Here is a 15,752-nt window from a genome sequence, read left to right as displayed (position 1 = left end):
GGCACTCATGCCATCTCTCCTCCACTTAAGATCCCTGTCATGTGGTTTTCCCTGGAACAGTCTCCACCCTTCCCTCTATCCTGCCTCAACCCTCCCCTTAGCCCACAGTTTCCAATTATATTGATACTGCATTTGATTCCCAAATGTGACAGCACAGTTCAGATTTTGGATCCAAATTGTTGTCTGAATGTTTTGTGGGCCACTCCAGCTTGCTTTCATAAGCAGTCTGGCTTCTGCTAATCTCCTCTGCAGAGAGGGGTGTGTGGAAATTGTGAATAAGGGAACCACATTCTGGACTATGTCTTCACATATCTGTGTAGCAGGAACAGAGACCCTCTACTACAAATCCAGATGCAGGCTCATGTTTTCATCTGGGGGTCCAGGGGTTTCATACAGTTAATATCACATTTGTTATTCCAGAACAGGATCCTCAGAGCCTCACCCCCAGAGGTCTAAGTCTGGCATAGACAAACACTAGTAGCCATCAGGCAAAGGCCATGCTTGTCAATTGCTGAGAGACCCGTCACTCAGACCTCCCTTGCTCAATATACTTTGTGATCAGAGGCACAGGTCTTCCCAGGGCCAACTAGAGCTGGGTACAGGCTGCTGTGAAAAGAAGTCAATGTGACCTGTGGTGAAATCTGATTAGCTAACTTAAGCTACATAACAAACTACCCCAAAGCTTGGTGGTCTAAAACAAGAGAGACTTCTTTAGCTTTTATTCTCTTTTTAGTTGGGCCAGCTGCATTTCTGAGTGGTTCTCATGGTTTCTGTTGGGATCCCTCATATGTCTGTGGTCAGCTATGGGCTGGCTAGCTTTCAGCTACCACAAATCAGTCCTAGACACAGAGGGACATGCTGGCTCAGTGTAATCCCAGAACAAGGCAAATGTAAGTTGGGCTTATAACCTCGTTAGGACAGTGGTGCATAAATTCAATGAGATTGTTCTCATTCATCTTCAGGCTCCACCACTGACTGATGCCCAGCCCATGCCCAGTGACATCATCAAGGTTCAGAGAGCTCTGAGGGAGTACTTTGCAGAATCTTAGTGGGATCTAAATGATAGAACAATGAAAATCAATCCTTGTCTTAGTAGGGTTTTATTGCTGTGAGTAGACACCATGACTAAGACAAGTCTTATAAAGGACAACATTTAATCAGGGCTGGCTTACAGGTTCAGAGGTTCATTCATCAAGACAGGAACATGGCAGCATCAAGGCAGGCATGGTGCAGGCAGAGCTGAGAGTTCTGCATCTTCATCTGAAGGCTGCTAGCTGAATTCTGGCTTCCAGACAGCTAGGATGGGGTTCTTACCCACAGTGCCACACCTACTCCCAAAAGGCTACACCTACTCAAAACAGGGCCACACCTTCTAATAGTGCCACTACCTGGGTCAAGCATATACAAACCATCACAATCCCTAAAAATCCAGAGTGACTTTCTCCAGCTAGGTGGTCTACTCCATCAGGAGAGAGTTTCCCACCAGTAGCAATATCCAAATGGTAAGATATTTTAAAGATATAACTAGCCCAGGTTCTGCTTTAAAGGGGCATAAGTTGACAGACAGCAGAGTGCTAAAAGTACCTGGACCAAAGAATGGTAGCTGACAGGCTGCCACGGAGACCTACTTCAAACATCCTATCATAGCATGTGAGTTCATGTTCTACCTCACCACTGGGGTGCTGAGACACCACCTGGGGAGACTAAACACAGGGACGCTTTGCTACACTTCTCCTTTGCCATCACCAGTGGGGTGTCAGCTCGTGGCACGCTCACACTGCTCACAGGAGGCAGAAAGGAGACTAAGATTAGGGATCCCATCCCGTGTTCCTCAGGGTAAGAAATGGCTAAGACTGGGACCAAGGCTGTGATTTCCATGGTCCCATGCACCCAAACGCCGCTGGGAACCTCAGGGTGAGTGTGAGGGGTACAGATGGCCTTCTGCAGGCTCTATATTGACAAAGGCTTCCCACCTCAGTGCTTCTTGATGGAGAGAGGCAGCCCTTGCTTGTCCAAACTCTCTATTCATGGTAGAAACATGGATGCATACAACTTAGGGTGGACCAGAGACTAAATACCTTTTGCAGGAAGGAATGTCCAGGAAGAGAAGCTTATTGGCTAGCCCCCACCCCCCACCCCCCGGGCCCATCCTTAGATACCTCCTTAGCATGAAGAATTCTGGGTCTATGCTACATGACCAAGTCCCCCCCTGGACAGGAACCGGATTCAAACGCCTACTGTTCTCAGTGATGAGAATTGCTGGGGTCCTTGATCTGCTCCATCCTACCAGTTCTTCTGCCTGGTGACACGGTTCCAGTTTCCTCACATCAGTACTCTGTCTCCCCACTAAAATGCAGCACAGGGGGGTGGGGCCGAGCTCTCCTGTCTCCAGGAGCTCTTCTTCCTGCGCTAGCCTCCCTTTCCTTCCATCTCACCAAGTACCCCGTGTCCCTGTTCTCCAGCCTTGGCCTGCTCTCTGCCCCACTTACGTGCATCCACTCGGTCCTTGCTCACTCTTAACACTGTCAGCTGGAACTTGCCTCAACTCTAAACTCTGCTCCCAATTCCCTTGTCTCAACAATCTCCTTGCTTGACCTAACCTAGCCTAGGCTTCCTCGGTACATGCTCATCAACATCCCAGACAGAGCCGAGCTACAGAGAATTAGGGATATGTTTGTAAACAGATAAACCTGGGAAACAACTTGGCGGTCATTACAGTTGTAAAACATCCTTCGGTGGGCATGGGGAAATCTTGTTATGTTATTGTTAAGTGTTTTAAAAGACCATTTCAAAATCCGGATTTTGCTTTTGTAGGTTTTTGTTTGTTTTTGTTTTGTTTTGTTTGAAATAGGTTTTACTGTGTATCCCTGGCTGTCCTGGTCACTCTGTAAACCAAGCTGGCCTCCCTCGAACTCACAGACATGCAGTGCATCTGCTCCTGGTGCTGAGATTAAAGGCATGCACTGCCACTACATGGCTTAGGAGTGTAGCTTTTTGATAAATACCTCACTTACACTCATGAGGCTCTGGGAATAAAAGTAGGTATAACAAATATAGCTGTCTCTTGTGAGACGATGCCGGGGCCTAGCAAACACAGGAGTGGATGTTCACAGTCAGCTATTGGATGTATCACAGGGCTCCCAATGGAGAAGCTAGAGAAAGTACCCAAGGAGCTAAAGGGATCTGCAACCCTATTGTTGGAACAACATGATGTACTAACCAGAACCCCGGAGCTCTTGTCTCTAGCTGCATATGTATCGAAAGATGGCCTAGTCGGCCATCAATGGAAAGAGAGGCCCATTGGACTTGCAAACTTTATATGCCCCAATATAGGGGAATGCCAGGGCCAAAAGAATGGGAATGGGTGGGTAGGGAAGTGGGGGGCGCTATGGGGGACTTTTGGGATAGCATTGGAAATGTAATTGAGGAAAATATGTAATAAAAATATTAAAAATCAAAAAAAAAGAAGAAAATTCAAAGAGTATCACGAAATTCATTTTTGTAACCAGTTCCATTTTTTAATGTGTATGATTATATGTATAGTGTGTGTGAAGAAGATTTATCTTCTCATTTATCTTTGGGAAAATGTTTAAACTGTTTTCTTGTACTTTCTATGCATTATTATTATCTAATAAATATCAATTGTTTAAAAAAAAAAGTAGGTATAAACATATATATGGCTCCTCAGGTATCACCTGAGTTTCTCTGTCCCTTAGACTCAAGCTCAAGTCTGCACAACAGACAGAACTCTGAGGTCTACCCAAGGTTACTTATTCCCAATGGCTCTTCCTCTCTGGCCTCCTTCCTGTGCCTTCAGATCTTTGCTTCTGCATACTCTGTTCACTCATATGAGTAAAGTTTAGCCGCTTCTTCCAGTTCATCCCCCATAACCCCTACCAAGATCAAATAAAGCAAGACAAAGTGAATGTGTGTGTGTGTGTGTGCGCCCGTGCATGCGCGCATGTGTGTGGTGGGAGGCAGGTAACTTCAAAAAGCCTCTCCCCACTGGTGCAGATGGACATGATTGGGCTGTGTGCTTCTGGTGTGAGCTGGCTGGTACAAATGACACAGCCTGTGTGGAGCAAGCCCTGAGCAGCTAGTCCAGGCTGTACATTTCTCCTAGCAGGAGTGAATATGTCATTCTTGTTTCTGATCACAGGGTCCTGGGAGTAAGGGTCCTAAATTCTCTTAAGCTCTAATGTAGAGAGTTGGTCCGGCACTGCTATATATTGGCCCCCAAGATCTGGTTGTCCCCCCTCCCCACCCCCAGATGATATCCTCACATATACCACCTTTTGTTGCGTAAACCTTAATCCCCAAGTTATTCCTGATTGGTCCATAAAGATGCCTACAGCCTGGGCTGGGTAGGAGAGAAGGGGTGGAGTGAAGTTCCTGGACTTGGAGTCTCAGGCAGGGACCACGAGGGAGAGAGGAAGAAGAAGGAGAAGGACAGATAGATAGACCATGAGCGCTCATGGTTAGTTGGAGTAGGTGAAACATAACCAGTGATATCTCAGGGTTAAAAGGGACGTAGACAAACTAGCACAGAAGGTCGATATCTGCCTAGCTCTAGTGCTTTAAGGCTTATTATAAATATAAAGGTTTTGTGTCTTTTATTTGGGAACTTTATGGTCTAAGTGAGGTAAAAATAATTATAATATTTACCACAGCACTCTAATGTTCTGTGAGAATGAACTTTGGATATCTAGACTCTCAGTGGCCTGAGGGATGGAGGAAGGGAAAAATTCAAGAGGCCCGAGGGGGCGCCGTGTGTGTGTGTGTGTGTGTGTGTGTGTGTGTGTGTGTGAGAGGGAAGAGCTGTCATTTGACTCAGACCTCAGGAAGCAAGCGGGTCCTTGGTGCTTGTGAAGGTCCTTGCCACAGTAAAAAGCAGGCAATGTCTCTTCATAAATCTCTTTGCCGGGCGACAGCTGTTTGTTTGTATTAAAGTGGGAATATGATAACAGGGCTATAAGTAGCTCTTTGCTTAGCTGGGCAAGGTAGGGCGTCAGAGCAACTGAACTGGATCCCAGGAGAGAGAAGTTGAGGCTCCTGCCTACCTAGGAAGAGGCCTGACTGGTCTGCAGGACCCATAGCCTGGTGTGGGCAATTGGACTGAGCAAGCAGCTGGAGACTACCCTGACCTTCCCATGGTGAGTAATGTGACCTGGGCTCCACTTTTTACTAGTGCACACCCAACTGCTATGGTCAGAGGTCATGCAGGCAGGACACAGACCTCTCTCTCATCTGAACTGGCCTCTCTGCTCCTGCTTGAGAAAGAAACGCCTTGCAGGCACAGGGGCTGAGCCAGCTGAGATGGCCTGGAACAAGATTCTAAGAGGTTGTCCTTGGCCAGGCCCTTCATCCTGAAAGACACTGGGGGAAATCCTTGATTCCTTCCAAATCTTAGTGCTTCACAGATAAAAGGAAGCAGTGGAGAAGATGACTTTCCTATTTTCCCAGAATTCCATCTGTATCAGGAGAAACCCTAGGATTTATCAACTGTTTGAAGCACATGCATACATGCGTTCTAGCACATCAAGAAAAAAGAGATTTTTGTTGTTGTTGTTGTTGTTGTTGTTTTTTCGAGACAGGGTTTCTCTGTATAGCCCTGGCTGTCCTGGAACTCACTTTGTAGACCAGGCTGGCCTCGAACTCAGAAATCCGCCTGCCTCTGCCTCCCAAGTGCTGGGATTAAAGGCATGCGCCACCACGCCCGGCCAAAAGAGAATTTAAAAAAAAAAAATAGGACAATGTAATTGATTTATTAAGATATCCACAAAGCCCAGTAGGCTACAAACAGTGCTCTCCCAGGGCAGGTAGGGCTGAGAAACCTCCCTGTGCCTCTGTCCTATCATGGATGGAGTTGTTCCCACGCAGCTTCTTCATCTCTGCTCTGCAGTTCCCTTCTTCCCCACGCCTGCACAGCCTGGACTCCCAGTCTGAGGCTGCAGCAGCATTCTCCACCTGACTTACCCATGGGAGGCCCTGCAGAGCTGTTCTCTTCCACACTTCATGTCCCCATGCATACCCTTGGCTCCGTGTAAGTTCTATTCCTCATCATTGAGACAGACTCCCCCTCAGAAGCAGCTGAATTTATCTTGGTGTCAGGAATATTCGTTCATCATAATGGTGAGACATGGCAGGGGTAGCCTGTGCACGGCGTACTCACATCTTGGTGGGTCAGAAAGCAGAGAGCTGGATCTGTAACTCTATGAGCATCCAATGTCCAGAAGTAGCCACATTGAGGGACTGGCCCAAGTCACTAGCTCAGTGATTATTTTAATATAAATTGCTTGGGGAAGAATTTCTGATAGCATCTACTTTCTTCTCATCAGGCCTAAACTTTTCACAGTCAGACATTTTCCTCTGCCAGTGCCCGGGTTAGTTGGCTGTGCTTTATTGAAAAGGTGACCTGCTTCTGATTAATTGTGTCTAAAGCTCAGTTTTTCTGTTGGGGAGAAAAACTTCCTTTTATAGAGTGATTTGCCTGGAGGTTCCAAAGAGGCCCACTGTTAAAAACCAGTCCACGGTTCATCAAATGTCTGATTTCACGAGTGTTATGTGAGTGAGCTCAGCAGAGCCAGATGGGCTAGGCATTGTTGTGACGCCCGTTCAGAAATGACACGACTGAGCAGGAGATGTCAACTTGCCAGAGTCTGCACACCAAGTGAGCACGGGAATTGGTATTTGTACTGAAAGACTCAGGCCTCAGCGTCTCCTTGATAATGAAACCTACTGCCTTCCCAGTGGGTCTATTCTGAAAGATGAAAGGACGAGCCCTCATACACATGTGCTATCTGTCAGAGTGGAGGGCTGGCCAGTGTGTGCCATGTCTGGGTTTGACAAGCCAGCATGCAAAGGAAGAAGCTGATCTGCCAGGATTCATGTACATAGTAGGACATCACAGAGCTGATGCTTCTGTGAACGGATTTTTTTTCGTGGTGGCTTGTAGTTTTACAGCAGGCAACACACGGCTGTCATTCACTGGGTGGCTCCACTGCAAACTCAGTGGCACCAAGACTTCGAGGTAGGTTGCTAGCTCCTGCATTGGTAGATCTAGAAGCAGATGGACCTACAGGTGGAAGGCCCCACCCATAGGCAACCTACTTCCTGGGCAGTGGCTCAGACTTGTGCAGCCAAAATGCCCTCAGTTCAGTGAGTGTGGCCCATTTTCCTCCTCAAGGTTGTCTGAATATACCAGCTGTCTGCACTCTGGGATGGAGCACAGGTGCCTTAGCCAGAAGCCAGGTCCAGTTAGGAGCTGACACCCAATAGCCAGTGTCCCACTAGAGGCTTTCCTGAGATAGAGTAGCCACGGATTATGTCCAAGGCAGACAATGGAAGCTGTGGCCAACCTGAATGTCCTGACCTGCTTGACAACCAGCTTCCTGATTCCTTGCCAACAATGGACACTTAGCTTCATGGAACAACCTGTGTGTGCCAGATAGTGATGTACCCAGTTGGGTAATGTGAGTGGTGGGTTTGTTTGTTTGTTTGTTTGTTTGTTTGGCTTGATTTGGTTTGGTTTTTGGTTGGTTGGTTGAGGTTTTTGGTTTGGTTTGGTTTGGTTGTTTTGTTTTGTTTTTTTCCCCTGTGACATAGCATGTCAATAAATTCTGTCTTAGGATGAACCCATAGAAGCATATATTCCCTGTGGGCAACTATCTTATGTTTGATTGAGACACACTGAAGCAATACCTCCCGTGCTCAAGGCCTGAGAAGAAAGAGGTTCAGGGGAGGACCAAAGCGTCCTCCCTGGAATTCTAGTTCGATGACCTTTGGCCACATTCTGACCTTAGCAAGCCTCTGGTCCTTCACTTGCTAAAGAGCAATAATGGTTCTGACCCCACAGATCTGCTACAAAGATTACACTTGAACCAAAAGCAGTATTAGGATCATGTGAGCCCTCCGCAAGTAATAACTACTCATGAAGAGCCACCTCACTTTACTGACAGGCCGAAGATAAAAACCTCGGGTCCCGAGGTGCCTGGGGATTTTAGCTCTCAGGGAAACTGAAGCAAGAGGAGGTCCTCTTTGTGTCCAGCCTGAAATCGTTGGTTTCTAGACCTGAGTCTTTACAAGGGCAGCACGTGCTTGTGTGTGTTGATTACTTTGAGCTCTCTGTCCACTTGGCACAACCAAGAATCATCTGCAAATGAGGAATTATCTGGAATTATCTATACCAGTGTGGCCTGTTGGCATGTCTGTGTGGGCCTGTTAGGATTTTTGGTATTTTGGTGTGGTCTGGTTTGGTTTTGGTTTGTTGAGAGAGGGTTTCTCTGTGTAGCCCTAGCTGTCCTGGAACTCACTCTGTAGACCAGGCTGGCCTCCAACTTAGAAATCTGCCTGCCTCTGCCTCCCAAGTGCTGGGTTAAAGGCCTGCACCACCACCACCACCTACAGCTTTGTTTTGATGTTTGAGGTGGGAAGGATATGGGCAGTGACTTTCCCTAGACATCGGATTCTGATCCATGGAGGACAGGAGGAGAAAGAAAGGCTGAGGAGAAAACAGCCAGGATCCTGATGTTTCTGTGTTCTCCCTCTGCTCTCTGTGGGATGTGACTCGCCTTCACAGATGGAGATTAGCCTGGAATCATAAACCAATTCTTTCTTCTCCTAAGCTGCTTTGGTCAGGGTTGTTTATCCCAGCAACAGAAAAGAAACAAAAACACTGTGTCAAGGCCCTGGCTGCTGCCTAGCAGTGAGTACAGGTCCAGCTTCAAAGCTGGTGCTTGTTTCTTAAGAGCAACTGAGAGACGACCGCGGGAAGGTATAGGAAGAAGACAGAAATCTTCACAGCAGAGAAAGGCACCAGTACCGAGAGAGGGTGACTCACCACTATGTACACCTAAATCCACAGCATTGCCTGGATTATCGGCCAGCGTTCCCTGCTCAGGGAGGGTTTCTCTCTCCATGGCTCGGGGCCTTCAATCCGCTCACACTTGGCAAAATCTTGAACACTCACACCTTTTGTACCAGCTGTAGAGCTTCGGGGGGTGGGGTAGGGGGGCAGTGAAAGGAAGTGACATCATGGAAATGTACAGAACTGCGCATGCCCACTTTCCAGGGTCCAGCGTTCCCCAGAGTGGGCTAGTTTCGTGTTTCTCCCCTTCAAGAACGGCTCCCCACTCCTTCCTTCCCGGTGCCCAACTTTCACTGTGCTTTGTACTTGTTGAAGAGACCCTACTCTTCATCCGCAACTGTTTATATAAGACCTTTGCTCAATACGGTCTTTCTCTACCCTAGAAAATTTGCCCTGTGATTTAAGGGTACAGAGGCAAGAATTCTTGTTTCTCATTCCTCTGAACCTTTGGTGCTGGTAAGCACGAAAGGAATGGTCTTCAATCCTTTCCCCAACCATGCTAGGACTCTTCCCTACCCCCAAACTATGTATTACACAGAATCCTAAGATGTGAAACACAACTTTAAAAAAAAAAATTATAGGTAGGCATGACAGTGTACACCTTCAATCCCAGTGCTTGGGAGGTGAGTGCAGAAGAACTAGGAGTTCAAGACCAGCCTGAGCTACATGGCCACCTTGGGCTACAGATCTCAAAAACCCAAAATAATTATGAAATTCAGATAATGTAAATTTAAGTATTTAATTTTAAATGGGTGATTCAGTGATATTCTGTGCACACACTATTTCAGGGCGGTGGGCAGGGGCTGGGGGTTGTCGCTGGTGGAGCTGTGACCTCTCATTCTTTTCTCACATCAAGTAAACTCTTGCAACACTCAGCTGTTATTTCCCCCCCTAGTTCCTGTAAACCATGACTTCGCTTTCTGTCCCCAAGGGTTTGTCAATTCTGGGACTTCTCCCCATATGGAATGAGCAGAATCACTCCACCCGTGGCCTGCTGTGTCCATCTGCCTTTACTTCTCAATGCTTTTGACACTTAGCAAAGTGGTACCATGAACCAATGCTTCCTTTTTATGGCTGAATAATATTTCATTGAGCAGCTTGGGGGAAAAAAAGGTGTGGTTATCTGGTCATCTGCCCACTCCCACACAATTCTGCTCGATTTAAATGCAAAGTAGGGTACTGAGCTCTGTTGTCATCAACTTTCCCCCAGAGGGGCCTTAAACACCTCCAGGGAGTGTGCAGGATTCTCCCTGGTATCCAGGGATCCTCGGACAAAACACTGGCTTGTTTCCCGGAGTGGCTCTGACTAGTCACAGGGTTGGGGCTTTCTGTGCAGGGGCTTTCATTTATTGGGGAGTCAAAAGTGATGGGATTGTGGGAGTAGGAGACCGTGGACAGGAGACTATTTGGCTGAGTGCCTGTGGCTCTGTCAGGTCTGCTGGTCTCCTCCACCCCAGAGGGCAGGCAGCCTGCCTATCAGCAAATCTAGTCATGCAGTGCTTTTTTTATGACTTCACTAGTTGAAACTCAAACCACGCCTGGCTAAGTTCATTCTGTACACACCGACGGGTGCCAGGCTGCCGCGTCATCTGGTTTCCGCGAGTTTTCTTTGTCTTTCCATAGTATCTGCAGTGGAATTTCCCCAGGTGTACACAAGAAGCTCCGTGAACATGTGACCTCTTTCTAGAAAGAGATCTGTTCCCTGATGGCATGCACAAAAGCAAGCAATGCTAAGTGTGACCAATCGGAGAGCAGGAGAGGAGATGGTTAGAATAAGCCTGTCCTGAAAGGAGTCTCTGCTGATGTCACCCCTGGGACAAATGCTCAGCATAAAGGCCCTGGGAGTGACCAGCTGGGAGGTGCAGATTCCCAGGCAGGAAGGCTTCGACAAGCTCAGCCGCAGCCCAGGTATGAAGACAGCACAGGGAGGGGGACACAGCTGTTTGTCCAAGTGGAGCAGGGCTTGGCTTAGTAACCTCACAGGTTTTTGAATGGATAAGGAGAAAGTCCAGTTGTTCAAAAGCAAACTTTCCGTGGGCCTTCAAAGTGCAGACTATCCCTGCAGGTAAGTGGGAACAGGTAGGGGGAGCCTGCCTTTTTGGCCTGGGGCAGCTGAAAGAAGCCAGCTCTGAAGTCCCCAGAGGAGGGTTCCAATGTGCGGCTACAGCCTTCTCTTTGCTGCCTCTGTCATATTATGCCAGGAGATTTGCTGTTTGCTTTGGTTTGTTTTAAAAGCCAGTTCAGCACTTAGGAGGTGGGGGCAGGAGGATCAGGCTATCCTTAGCAACACAGTAAATTTGAGGGTATGTAAAAAAAAAAGTTTTTATGGTTTTTAAACAAAATTACTAAGTTTATTTAGTAAATTATTATTAAAAATTAATATTTCATCTGGTGTTGTGATACATACTTTCAGTTCCAACATTTGAGAGGCAGAGGCAAGTTCAAGGCCAGCCTGGTCTACATAGGAGTTCTAGGACAGCCAGGGCTATGTAGAGAAACCTGTCTCAAGCTAAAAAGGAAAAGTTTAATATTACAATGGACCGTATGAAATTTAATGTCATATGATTTAGCCTAGTATATATATAAAATGAAGTTAATAGTTGATTAGGGAATAATGATTCTAAAAACATTATTTACTTATAAGGAACCATCTTCCAAATGAAAATAAAATTTGAACTGAACAGATCAGTTTAAAATATTGATTTTTTTAATCATTCTACAGCTTAGTATGATATGTGTGTGTGTGTATATATATATATATATATATATATATATATATATATATACACACACACACATATATATAGTGAGTATTCAAAGCAAGCTATCTGAAATTATTTCACATACCAATAATGATTTCAGTATCATTTAAGTGAGATATGAACATGTTTATCAGGATCTTGATTTCAGTATAATGATAATGCTTTCAGGTCCTGATAACGAGCCGGATTCTCTTCATTTAAGAGTTAGGAGCAAGAGACTTAAGCATGAGGCTGACATCAGTGCCGTGTCATACCTTTTGAAGAGTTTCATTTTCGTAGTACCGGGGATCCAACCAAGGCCTTGAGTATTCTAGGCAAGGGCTCTTCCACTGAGCCACACCACTGGTCCCCAGACACATTTTAATTGGTCTGCTCACAATACTTATATTCTATTGGTCAATGATTGTTCAGTACACATAGTCTGTACTGGTTACTCCATGTTAGTTGAATGACTAAGCAAGCCAACAGGTTTTTAATTAATTAGTTTCTATTTTTTTGTTTGTGTGTGTCTGTGTGTACACACACACACACCTGAAGATATACACCTGCTATAGCTCATTCCCAGGAATGAGAGGACAGCATTCAAGATTCCTCCTCACCACTTACTATCAAGGCTAAGAAGGACCCTCTTGTTTTGGGGCTCCCACTCCAGGCTAGCTAGCCTGCCAGCTTCCTTCCAGTCCTCTACCTCTTACTATAGGATTGCTGGGATCACAAACGCATGCAACCCCAACAGACTTTTTATATGGGTTCTGGGCCTTGAACTCTGGTCCTCCCCACTGTGTGTATCTGGTGTTCTCTAAGGCACCAGCTTTAAAATTGGATCGTTTAAAGTTTCTGTGGTTTGGTTTCTCCATAAAGAAAGTAAGTGAGCATGCCAGGTCGATCCCTGAAATCTAGCAAGTGATGTCAGGCAAGGGGTAGTGCCTCTCTGATAATTGTTTAGGGCACATTTTAGTTAGGAGGATTGTTAATATGTCACTGAATGCCCTTCGGCAGCGTCATATGGGAACTCGTTCCTAGCCTGGCCCCCAGATCGTCATTTCCGTCAGCAAGGAGCCCACATACACAGAAGTGAAGGTGAGTCGATGAGACAAGTGTTGAGAGGGAAGAACGAGAAAACCACGTTGTTGGAGAGAAGTAGGTTCACACCTCCTAATGTTTGACAGCAGGCTGCACTCTCACCAGCAGCGAGAAAGCAGCCCCACTGAGTTTCCTAACTGAGTATAGTTGGAAACAGAAAACCCTCCTGGGAGCGCTGTACCCCAGGCTACTTGGCATTTGCGGTTGGGGTGGAGGGAGTTGTCACTCGTTTGTGTATGTGCATATGTGTGCACGCTGGCGCTAACTCAGCTTCAGGAACAAACTTGCCTTTCAGAAGCTGCAGCCAACCCTGGGCGGGGAGTGAAAACACCAGCCCGTATTGGGAAAGATGTCTGGATGGCATGTTGCAAAAGAAAGCCCTTCCAAAGTGATTTTCCATGATGTGGCTGAAGAGATAAACATTCGCTGTCTGGCTCTGAGTTTGGGGAGATGAGCAGAAGAGAAAACCTCGGCTCTCCTTCCCCTTTCTAGGTGTTTATGCCCTTTCGTTTTTTCTAGTCACTCTGAACAACATTGCGAGGGACGCTGGGCACCCTGAGTCACCATGGGCAACGAGAACAGCACCTCGGACCACCAGGTGGGTTCAGGAAACTCTCTCCCACCTCCTGCTGCGCAGGTCTCACACTAGCCCCCAACATCTCATCTTGAGTGAGAGGCAAGGGAGGACGGACAAGTCCTCGGCCTGGATCCGTGTGGCATATTTGTACCTGTGGGGCCATTCCTTCCTTACATTTTCAGAATTCCTTTAGTACCTTGGCAGCCCTGTTTTGCGAGTCCTGAGCACTCCCTTCTATCCTGTGCTTTTAAAACTGCTATAATGAGAAATGAGCACATTCCCTCCAGATCTTACCTACTCAGCAACTTCCACAGATTAGGCAGGGATTGAAATGATTTGCAAATGTATGAATGCAGAGCTGATTTAATGCAAATAGTTGTTTCAGACAAGTTTCTCACAGTTGAGGTGGACTTTTCACTTCCTTCATGTAAGTCTGGGTTAATAATACACATCCAAGCTTTGCCAGTCTTTGCTTTAAGTTTGAGGATATTAGCTTAGTGCCCTGGTGGGGGGTGGGGGGGAGGGAGACACTTTCCTGTTGTCTCACAGACCGTGAAATTTTTGGATTAATGGTATGGGCCTCTTTGATTGCAGAAGTTAGATTTGAGAAGCAGTCTGTAACTAGGGACTACCTTAGTTGAAGTGTGTGCTCCCCGAGTGTGTGGGCCAGAACTCAATCCTACAGAACCTACATACAATTGTACAGAAGCCAGGTACAGAGGGAAGCACTTTTTTTTTTTTTTTCCAGAGCTGAGGACCGAACCCAGGGCCTTGCGCTTGCGCTCTACCACTGAGCTAAATCCCCAACCGGGAAGCACTTTTAATCCCAGCACTGGCGAGGTGGAGATAGGAGCACCCAGAGGAAGTTTTAGTTTCAGTGAGAGACCCTGTCTCAAAGAACAAGGTGGACAGTAGCTGAGGAATGACATCCAGGATTCAGAGTGTCCTACACACAAGTGAGTCCACACACGCATGCACACACACACATATACACAGGCACACTTAAAAAATACATTCTCACTTCCTTCTTTCCAATCAATTTGGGAAGATTTTTTTTCCCCTCAGGCAGGAAAATATTAATTCAAAAAGAAAAAAATATAAAGTGGCAAAATCCAGTAATTTTAGGTGACAAGCCAGAAGCAATTAACAGTGGGTATGAGACAATAGGGAGAGGTAAGGACTGTGGCAAATAGGTGGGTTCTAGACTAATGAATGCAGCTATCACCCAACTCCATCAGATTGTGGTCCTGGGCAAAAGTGGCCCAGTGCAGTAAGATTTTCCTATTTGTTCTAAAGAAGTCAGAAGCCTGTAGTTTTCTACCAAGTCTTTGATGGTTTTTGGCATGCACTTTATTTATTGTCTGGGTGGAGGCCAAGGGACAACTTACAGCCGTCAGTTCTATTCTACTGTGTGGGTCCTGGGGACCAAACAGAGGCCACCAAACTAGTCAGCAGGTGCCTTTGCCCACTGAGTCGTCTTGGTGGCTCTTTATTTATTTATTTTAGCTTTTTAATTTGAGATGGTGGCAAGTTCATGTATAGTTTTTAAAAAATACAAAGAGAGAGCCTCGAGGGTGACATCTTGCAAAATTATTCTCCAGTTTCACCTCGTAGACATTGAGTTTCACCGTGGAGACATTGAGATTCACCGTGGAGACATTGAGATGGCCAAGCCCGAGGAGCCGGTCCATTGCCAGACTTTTCTTGCTGCCCTTTATAGCCACACCCACTCTGGCAACTGATAGTATTCTACACTTTTATCATCTCAAGAATATTATAGATATAGGGTTGGACAGTGTGTTATCTTTTAGAACTGGCAGAACTGTTTTTTTTTCAGCAGGCAGAATGCTCTCGCAACACACACACACAAGCTATTGTGTATTGTTTTCTGCCACTATGAAGTTGTATTCCATACCACAGAGATGGCAATCCAGTTTTCAGGTTGTCCCCTCTCCCCAAAGCATATTTGTTTTGTTTCTAGTTTTGGGCTATTTCACATGAAGTTGCCATGTGCATTTGTGTTCAGGCATGCACTCGTGTGTGTGTGTGTGTGTGTGTGTGTGTGTGTGACTGAGTGAGGGTATGTATGAGTATATGTAGGTAAGTGTATATGTGTGAATGTGGTATGTGTGTGTGAGAGTGTGTATGAGTGTGTGTGTATATGTGTGAGTGTCTGTGTTCATTTTCACTTCTCTGAGATAGATACCCAAGTGTTCAATGTCTGACTCATATGATTGCATGTTTATTTCATAAAGATTTGTCCCAATCATGGTGTTTCTCAGTCTCTGTGCCTTCTTACCTTCTTACCATCCCACCAGTACACGATGAATGATCAGTTTCCTACATCTGAGAAGCATCCGTAGAGCTCTCTGGGACTGGAAGTCGGTCACTGGAGAAGCTATGCGTGCTGCACAGGTCACCATTGGCTAGTCACTTAGCAACCATCTCGGATGTCAGACCAACT

The 15,752-nt window shown here is 46.3% G+C and overlaps 1 protein-coding gene across 14 annotated transcripts in view; it reads left to right on the top strand.

The window, feature by feature from the left end:
- Tacc2 (transforming acidic coiled-coil containing protein 2) overlaps positions 1-15,752 on the top strand; it is a 216,586-nt gene that overhangs the window by 18,033 nt on the left and 182,801 nt on the right. For 9 of the 14 annotated variants that reach the window (XM_085841258.1, XM_029479160.2, XM_029479167.2 and 6 more), the window contains exon 2: positions 13,231-13,309. In XM_085841258.1, coding sequence (XP_085697384.1) covers positions 13,277-13,309 — 33 coding nt within the window. In that variant the 5' untranslated portion in view covers positions 13,231-13,276. Of the gene's footprint in view, positions 1-4,991; positions 5,154-10,568; positions 10,775-10,800; positions 10,932-13,230; positions 13,310-15,752 lie in introns of those variants that run through there. The other 5 variants (XM_085841256.1, XM_085841254.1, XM_085841255.1 and 2 more) reach the window with 5 other exon arrangements.

Source organism: Mus caroli, unplaced genomic scaffold (genome assembly GCF_978045245.1).
Source record: "Mus caroli unplaced genomic scaffold, Mus_caroli_1 scaffold_8, whole genome shotgun sequence".
NCBI lineage: Eukaryota > Metazoa > Chordata > Mammalia > Rodentia > Muridae > Mus > Mus caroli.
Note: the sequence above shows the minus strand (reverse complement) of the source record. Positions and strands in the feature narration are given on the sequence as shown.